The following is a 10183-nucleotide window of genomic DNA, read 5'->3' on the forward strand; positions in this document are numbered from 1 at the left end:
TTTTGCCATTTTGCATTATTTACATTTGTTACAATAAAATGTTTCCTCAGCTTTTTTTATCATGTTCGGTTTTAGCGTCCTAAATTATGCGATGATAAGAATTAACTTATCTCTTAGTAAACGAATACTAACTGTTGTCCGTACCTGGCTATTAACAGAAGACTAACGAACCAATGATACTTACGTTACAGGAAAACATTTACAACAGAAGCGGTAGCACCTTTTTCTTTGTTTTAAAAGTAAGTGATATGGTATGGTTTTTAAAATGCATTAACAAACCAACAATATTTCCACTAGATGAAAACATTTACCAAATAAGCTGCAGCAACCATTTCTTTCTTTTCTTTTAAACAGTACATGTTTTATTGCAGATTAGTAAAATATCAATATTTCACTAAATATATATCACAAAAAAATAAAAATTGTGTAAACAAATGATTGCTTTAAGGTTAGTTATTTCCCAAAATTTTATTCAAAGTTATGCGATAATCACAAAGTTATGACAATTTATTCTTTATCAAGGAACTCCCACTGTCCATGGCTTTATTGCAGGTCTCTTAAAATGTTGTATTAGGACAAAAATACAAAGTCTAATCATGAAAACTTTACTTTTTATTATATTTTTCTGTTAAACAATAATAAGCAAAAGCACATCCAAGGTGCTAAACCTCAAATAAATGAAATATTTATCACCATATCCACCATTTTTTTTAAATAACTTTAAACAACAGTTTGTCAACCGAAGAAGTCAATTGTTTGATCTGCAAAGGAGTTATGGGTCTGGCAACATCAACTACTTTCCTCTACAGGGCATCTTTTGAAGTAAATTGCTCTCCTCCCTCATAAGCACCTCTTTTCAATATTGATCAGAGATGTTCAATGGGGTACAGATCCGGAGAATATGGTGGCCAGCTCATGAGGGGTTCTCCAAGGAAGCCCATAGATTCAAGGAATGGCTGCAGTCGCCTTAGCAGAATGGAATGGTGCATTGTCATGCATAAAAACCATCTGAAAGCGATGTGACAATGGTAGGTCATCTAGCCATGGTGACAAATGTTTATCCAAAAAAGCCGTGTACGCATTGCTGGTAAGTTTTACACCCTCTGGAATTTGGAATGGTCCAACCAACTTATCCCCAATGATTCCCGCCCAAAACATGATGCCTCCACCTCCTTGTTGGCAATGAACTCTGTAAGGGGTTGGAGTTGCGTTCGAGTTCCAAACTTTGGCCCATCCATCCAGATCATCAAAAGTAGCACAGGTCTCATCTGTAAATAGAACAAGTTGGAAATCCATTGTCATGTAATTCTGTGCCATAGCCATCCGTTTTTCCCTATGTTGTTTGCTCAATGAAGGTCTTGGAATAGTTTTGATGTTCCTTGCCATCTCATTCAACACATTGAATCGGGCCTGCCTGGATCTTGGAGCGATTCCAGCTCTTGCAAAAATGGAAGCACTGGTGCTGTTTCGGTTTTGATTGACTTTCCTATGAATTTTCCAAATATCACAATGTGAAAGGTTTCTCCTGTCGCCCTTATCCTTTCTGGATTTGGTGTTGGGGTTGTTCCCAAATGAAGCCAAAATTCTTGGATCCCATAACTAAATCTTTGATGAAAAATCCTTCTGCGAGTCCAGCAACAATCCTTTCCTTTTCAATAACCATTAATCGCCCCTTTTTTGGCATTTTAAAAGACCCGCAATAAAGCGATGGAAAGTATAAATTACTTGATAATAAATAAAATGTCATAACTTCGTGAATATCACATGGATTTGAATAAAATTTTGGGAAATAACTAACCTTGAAACAGCCATTTGATGATACAATTTTTATTTTTTTGTGACGTATATTTAGTGAAATATTGATATTTTACTAATCTGCAATAAAGCTCTTGATGCAGTTATGCAGTTATATATATATATATATATATATATATATATATATATATATATATATATATATATATATATATATATATATATATATATGGTTTTAAATAAAATACTAGGCGGAAGTTTCTTGAGATCTCTTTCGGCTATCATCTCTTCAGGAGTAAATCGATAGCAATCTAAATAATATTGTAACGAAAATAAAGAGTTCTATTGGGGAACTTATTTAAAATGCCAACGTACGGGGACATTAATTAAATTTATTTACGTTTAAAAAACGATTAAAAATGTTGGCACAACGAGGGAGAAAAAAAAAAAAGCGGGAGAAAAAATTCAAAGTTCCCCAAAGAGAAACAATGCGTTTGATGTTTCTTTTTGCCGGCACAAAGAAGGTTGACGCACCGCGATAGAGACGGCCTCCCAAATCTTTAAATGGTACATATCGTACATATCAAAAAAATGGTACATATCGTACATATCAAAAAAAAATGGTACATAAGCGTACATATCAATATATATATATATATATATATATATATATATATATATATATATATATATATATAAAGGTAAAACTTCCATAAAATTTGATGCTTATTTATAAAATATTGTTGCCACCCCCAAATTAAACAATAACTATTATAAACTGTTTGATCTTATTAAATGGCTACATACAAAGATACCAAAAGATTGCATGCTAAGTATTTTTCATTTTCCCCACACTCAACGTGTAAATAACTTCATTTGAAACAATTTTGTAATTTAGAATAGATAGTAAAATTCTACCAAAAATAAATTAAGATTGCAGATGATTAGATTTGTTCCAAAGTCTTCTGTTCTGCACACATCTCCCTATGCTGTTCACATTTAATCTCCTTCTGAGAGTATCAAATATAAGTCTCACATTACACATCCAGCGTATCATTCTTATATCATTTCTCTCCATGCAACACATGTCTAGAACTCTCACTCGCCAGGTTTCACTTCCATACATCATCACACTATGCTATATATCTGCTAGACTCTTCCCTTGGTCAACAGGATTGATTTAGTAGACCCTGTATTTCATTTGGTGGAATATGAATTGTATAGTACGTAAATAAAACGCATATACGATTTTTGTGTAACATACATAAATTCCATAGGATCCCAATTAGTTAATCAATTAATATGGCACCAGAAAATTCCCAAGCATGTCACACAGCAATAATAGAAAAACGTTCGTTTTGGGGAAAAAAAAAATTATTTACCTGATTTTAGTTTGAATTTTGTCATGCCCCTCCTTTCTCCTCCTTAATTACCGACCAGATAAAATATATGATATCTCTTTGATTATAAACAGGTGGCCCTGGTAGTGGGAAAGGAACTCAGTGTGCCAAAATTGTTGAGAAGTATGGATTTACCCATCTGTCATCTGGCGATCTCTTGCGAGATGAAGTGGCGTCTGGATCTGCCAAGGGGAAGGAACTCACTGCCATCATGGAGTCAGGACAGCTTGTCTCAATGGTAAGCATTTTTTTTTTCATGATCAATTTTTTTCGGGTCTGCAATACTGGTTTGCAAGATCGTACTAGACTAAATTGTTATATTATAACCTGTAGGAGTCGTCTCTAGATATCTATTTATTTATTTGCTTGGTGTGTTTCTTTTTACTTATTTAACTTTCTTATCAGTTCTTATCACTTATTAGACTCGTGATGGTCTAAATTAAATGTCTATGAATGCGTGTGTGTCTGAACATTTATGTATGTATAATGAATGTGATGAACCTAGTTCTGCTCTGCTACCTCCGCTGTGGATGGCTCTTCATCGATCATTTTGGGAGTTCATTCTACCAACTGAAGACAAACGAACACAAGATGATGATTTTTATATATATATATATATATATATATATATATATATATATATATATATATATATATATATATTGATATATATATATTGATATATATACATGTATATATATATATATATTGATATATATGTATACAGTGATGATCATATTTATTGGCACGGTAAAATAAAAGTTAAATTTTGTCTAATAAATTCTAAAAAAGGGATTAAATTAAAGAAAATAACAAAGTATATTATGTATTTTTAACTGGCCTTTCCGATGCAGCAATCGGATTTTAGAAAAAATAAATAACAAAGGAACAACAAACATAATTGCAAAAAACCCTTGTTCCAAATTATTGGCATGATTTATTTAATAATCAATTGTATAGCCTTTGGCCTTGATTACCTTCCTCAGTCGCTTTTCATAGTTTACAACCAAGTTGTTGCACTCTTCAGTAGTAATTTTAGCCCACTCTTCCTGACAATAATCCTCCAATTGAATAAGATTCTTAGGCTTCCTTTGCATTACCCTCAATTTTAATGTTCTCCATAAATTTTCAATTGAATTAAGGTCTGGGCTTTGTGATGGCCACTCCAAAACATTAATATGATTGTCCTCAAGCCATTTCTTAGTCAGTTTAGCCGAATGCTTTGGGTCATTATCTTGCATGAACCACCAACGACGACCAAGTGAGAGCTCTTTAGCAGAGTCTTTCAGGTTTTAATCCAATATTTTAACATAATCTTCCTTTTTTATGCTACCTGTGACCTTAACAAGTCGCCCTGGTCCAGAGGCAGCAAAGGATCCCCAAAACATCAAACTGCCTCCACCGTGCTTCACTGTGGGTATGGTGTTCTTAGGCAGGAAAGCTTCGCCAGATTTTCTGTAAATATAAGACACTTTATTATGGCCAAATAACTCTATTTTCGTTTCGTCAGTCCATAGAACACGTTTCCAGAATGCAACATCTTTATCAATATGACGTTTTGCAAAGGCTAGCCTTGCTTTCAGGTGCATAGGCTTCAATAAGGGAGTCTTTCTCGGACGACATGCTTTTAAACCAGCTCTCTTCAAAACTCTACCAACTGTATGTCGAGATACATTCACTCCAGAGGTGCTCTGTTCATCAACAATCTTCCCAACAGAGATCCTTGGGTTTTGTTTTACTTGTCGAACAATTTTCCGTTCATCTCTTGGGGAAAGAATCCTTTTTCTCCCTCTACCCTCTAAACTCATAACGTGGCCTTGCGATTTGAACTTGTTTATTATGGCTCTAACAGTGGATTTGGGAAGGTTTAGCTTCTTTGAAATCTTATCATAGCCCTCCCCATTGGTATGGCATGCTACAACAGGCTTCCTGACGTATTCGCTGTGTTCCTTAGCTTTAACCATGGCGATTGAAAATTATAATTTAGTCACTTATAATAGTTTAAATAAATCGCTATCTAAAAATTATCTGAAAAAAATTATTCACTGAATTAGCGTTAAACAAGCATAATATGGCTATAAAAAAGTTCAGAAAGCACGTAAACCGGAAATTGATTGATATTATACTGATACTAAAAGAAAAACAAAGCCGTGCCAATAATTTTGAACAAGGGTTTTTTGCAATTATGTTTGTTGTTCCTTTGTTATTTATTTTTTCTAAAATCCGATTGCTGCATCGGAAAGGCCAGTTAAAAATACATAATATACTTTGTTATTTTCTTTAATTTAATCCCTTTTTTAGAATTTATTAGACAAAATTTAACTTTTATTTTACCGTGCCAATAAATATGATCATCACTGTATATATATATTGATATATATATATATATATTGATCTATATATTTATATATATATATTGATATATATATATATATGTATATATATATATATATTGATATATATATATTGATATATATATATATATTGATATATATATATATTGATATATATATATATGTATAGATATATATTGATATATATATATATATATTGATATATATATACATATACATATATTGATATATAAATATATAGTGATATATATATTGATATATATATATTGATATATATATATATATATTTATATATATATATTGACATATATATTGATATATATATATATTGATATATATATTGATATATATATATATTGATATATATATATATATTGAAATTTATATATATTGATATATATATATACATATTGATATATATATACATATTGATATATATATTGATATATATATATTGATATATATATATATTGATATATATATATATTGATATATATATTGATATATATATATATATATTGATATATATATATATTGATATATATATATATTGATATATATATATATATTGATATATATATATTGATATATATATATTGATATATATATATATATATATATTGATATATATATATATATTGATATATATACAGAAGGCTGTCACAAGCAAAACTCTTTTCTCTAAGACTGAAAGAGTTATAAATTGTTTGTATATGTACCTGTTACCAATACATTTTTTCATATAAGATAAAGATAAATTTCATGAATGCTCACGTTTTCAAAACCTCATTCTGCCTATTAAACTTTTACCATTTGTATATCATTCTTTATTACTTGCTAATTATTTACCATAATAGTTCGAGTGTTCGCTGATAGATCAGGTTATAGTGGTTCGATCTTCAGTTGAGTCATATCAAAGACTTAAAAATAGTATTTGATGCCTCTTTGCTAAATACTCAGCATTATGAGGTTAGGATCAAAGATAAGTGAAGCAATTGAGAGAAAAGAATGATATCATCTTAGTACAGTAGTTAATAAAAAAGAACATTTTAAGTCGCCCTCAACTATAGTCAATCCATTTATTTTATTTATTAAAATTGTATAATTAATATAAACGTTTGTTGTTTCCTTTCTTTAAAAGTTGTCACTCTGATCCAACTTTTAACACTTTTATTCAAGTATAATTCGTATTTTGTCTTATAAGAGAATTGAACTTTCTTCCGGGTTTAAAAACCTCAACACCTTTTTCCAAATCTATTATACATAAAGAAATTCTTGTTGAACCGTTCTTAAATAATCAAACTCTGCCCAACTTAAACCATCGTTACCAATCCTTTTGTTCTTGTTTCACGATTTACCTAACAAACTCATTCACCCTTATCTTCAGCTGGTGTTTTGGCTTTGATAAGCAATGACTCGTTAGTACATTATAAAAAGGAAACCTATTAATATGTCAGTTTGTTAAAATCACCAAAAAAATAAAAGGAATTTCCGACTTAAAGTAAATTTCAGCATTCATTAATTCATTAAGTCCCAAAGTATTTAAATTTAACCATTGATTTGAAACTTTGTGTCACGATTAAAAATGGATTAAAATACACAAATTAAAAGGAAAATGCTACTTATTTAATTTATAAAGCAAAATATTCACTCTCCTATAAAGCGGCATTGGGTACATGTGATATATTTTAGAAGTCAAGAGGCTATACATTCAAGATAAAATTTACATACTATAATAAGAAGCAAAGCAGATCACACAAAGAGTTCATTGCAATTTTGGCCATAATTTAGTGGCTTAAATTGACTTATATAAGTTCATACATCATCAAACAGATAGAATTTTTAGAAGAGTTCTAACAACTCTTCAGGAGATATTAGTGAATTTAGATGAATTTCCTCCTTTCTTCAAAGTAATTGTGCAGTAAACAATACTATTATAGGGAGGTCATTCCAAAAGTACAGCTGCCTATATTTTTTTAACTAAAAAATTGAAGAGGTAAGAATGAGAGACCTTTTGTGCTCCAGAATTTATGTTTCTACATAGCCACCACAATTCTCAATGCACTTTAGTCAGCAGTGAATGATTATTGCGCATGGGCGTCCAGAGTATGGTTTGTCATACGATGGTCGTTCCAAAAGACAAGTTTCCTATTTTTTAACTAAAAAAGTTGAAGAGCTAGAAAGACGGGAGTGGTACCATTTAATCGAGCAACATTTTGTGCCTATGATTTATTTTTCTACATAGTTACTACCATTCTCAATGCACTTTTGCCAGGGATTACATCACGCATCACTGCTTCTGATGCATGTCCATGACAGGGATTGCTTTCTCAGAGTCTCACACTGTCAATATCTGCAGTAGAGAGATATAATTTTCATGTCATGAATGCATAAGCTTATTCATCATAACAATGCAATTTGCAATCCCTTGTGATCCATTCAGGCGGAATAAAAACAGAAGGCATTACGTTTGGAACGACCTGTATATACTGCCCTATAGATTATTTGGTGTCCTTTTTATAGAACAGTGGGACCTAATGGGTTAAATAAATTGTATTTTTTACATTTATCATTTATAGAAACATTCAAAATGGAGGAAATTTGATGAAATCTAAGTTTAAGCCAGTAAAAATATGTTGTTTCGATTAAAACGACTTTATATATTCTGATGTAGTACCGAAAGAATGATTTAACCTATTGTTGTATTGTAGTACAACAGTTAACAACATCTATTAAAATAGAGAAGATAGACGACCATGATTCGGTGAATAGGAACTTGTGTAAACAAATTGAGCTTAGGTACTTTGGACAATGTCAAAACATTGTTAATTCACTGCCCTCATAGCAGCAGCCATATAGTGCAATGGTTAGAAGCTCCGACTGTCCTTTGGGTGATTGGGTTTCGATCCTGGCTTGAGTTAGTTGCGTGTCTATCCACACTGATGAGCTGTGAAACAGCAAAACAGTACTGTATGTGGATGACTATATATATATATATATATATATATATATATATATATATATGTATGTATATATATAAAATAAAATAAAAATTACGATTAAATTTACCAAAATGATCCAAGATGGTAAAATTAAATATATTATAAATATTAAAGAATTAATATTTATAAAATTATCTATGTGTGTATATATATATATATATATATATATATATATATATATATATATATATATATATATATATATATTTAAATAAGGGAGTAGTCACCAACAATGTGTATTTTTTAACATTATTTTATTATTCCGTGTCTTGGTTTTTCATTGAGAATTATGTTTGGATCATTGTAATAATGTTTTTAAGTCATTGAAATCGTTTACGCGCGTTTCAGACGGTCTGTGATGCGTCTTCATCAGAAATTATTTTCAAATGTGTAAAAATTGCGATTTTCCGTAATTAGTTTTAAGTTTTTCCGAGGGGTGGAGGCTTGTAAGTGTTTATTATACATTAGTATGCTGAATTTTTATTGCTTTTTTATTTGGTTTGTCCAGGGGGATTTTGACCTCGCTGTAGTCAGTCGCTATCTCTTTCTGCTAATGTGTTTTTCTTTTCCTTTAGGGTGGGGTAGGGTGTGTGTGTGTGTGTGTGTGTGTGTGTGTGTGTGTGTGTGTGTGTGTGTGTGTGTCTTTATGTGTGTGCGTGCACGTGTGTGTGCGTGTGTGTGTTTGCTTTTATTGGTTTGGGAATGTGTATATTGTTTTATAGTATTTTGGGGTTATTTGCTTCCTTAGGAAGGCGGCTGTGGTCCGAGGTCGTTACTAATGTGTATGTGTGGGGAGGGGGAACTGGCTCTTCTGAAGTAAGGGTAGGGGTGCTTTCATTCTATTTTGATATTTATTTTTTGGATTCTTGGATTTTAGTATTGTGATTTTTCGTTTTAGTCTTATATTATGTTTGTTTAGAAAGAGGGGTGTATTTAAAATAGGGGATTTTTAATGTTTCTATTTATTTGTCTCCCCATGTGGGTATGGCCAGACCCAGGATCGGTTCCTAGTGTGGGGAAGATTTTGTTTCCCCAGAGGGGGGGTCATTGGAGGGGGTGTAGGTATGGGAGGGGGATGATAGAAGGGGAGATAGTCGTTTCAGTCATGAGGGGGTTCTCCTCCCCTGACTGAGGAGGGAGCGAGGTGTTGGAACAGATATTATACTATGGTTCTAGGTATCTCCTAGTGTTGTTGGTTTCGAGGTTAAGTAGGGTTGGTATTGTTCAGTGTGTTGTATTAGAGATAGGGGTGTTATGTCTGTGTGTGGTTGTATGCACGCACGTGTGTGTGTTTTAATGTGTCGGTTCTGATTTATGTGTGGGTGTGTATATGTGTATGTGTATGGGTGTGCATGCGAGTGTACCTTGCATTTCATGTTTTTGTGTGATGGCATTAGGTTCTGTTCAGTTCAGGAGTGAATTTGGTGATGAAGTTTTTTTCCTGTGTAAGTAAATAAAAATAATTGTCTGTTTGGAAGATTGGCATTATTTTGAAGCTGTTTCCACCGCATGTGTGTACGTGTTTTGAAACATAGAGGTGTCTGTTATCTGCAATTTTGATGTTGCTCTTATGTAAGGCCACTCTATTGCTGAAATTTTTGGTGGCGCCTATGTAGGATTTGTTGCATGTTGTGCATCTTAGTGCATATACTACATTTCTGGAGGTGCAATT

At 31.9% G+C, this 10183-nt stretch overlaps 1 protein-coding gene across 3 annotated transcripts in view; it reads left to right on the forward strand.

Moving 5' to 3' along the window:
- LOC145285982 (adenylate kinase isoenzyme 5-like) overlaps positions 1–10183 on the forward strand; it is a 138933-nt gene that overhangs the window by 85746 nt on the left and 43004 nt on the right. For all 3 annotated transcript variants that reach the window (XR_013869087.1, XM_080134572.1, XM_080134571.1), the window contains one exon: positions 3230–3393. Coding sequence is in view for 2 of the 3 variants with exons in the window: in XM_080134572.1 (XP_079990698.1) it covers positions 3230–3393 (164 nt within the window). In the remaining variant the exon portion in view is untranslated. The remainder of the gene's footprint in view (positions 1–3229; positions 3394–10183) is intronic.

Source organism: Euprymna scolopes, chromosome 10, assembly GCF_053919585.1.
Source record: "Euprymna scolopes isolate OS-2025 chromosome 10, ASM5391958v1, whole genome shotgun sequence".
Taxonomy (NCBI): domain Eukaryota; kingdom Metazoa; phylum Mollusca; class Cephalopoda; order Sepiida; family Sepiolidae; genus Euprymna; species Euprymna scolopes.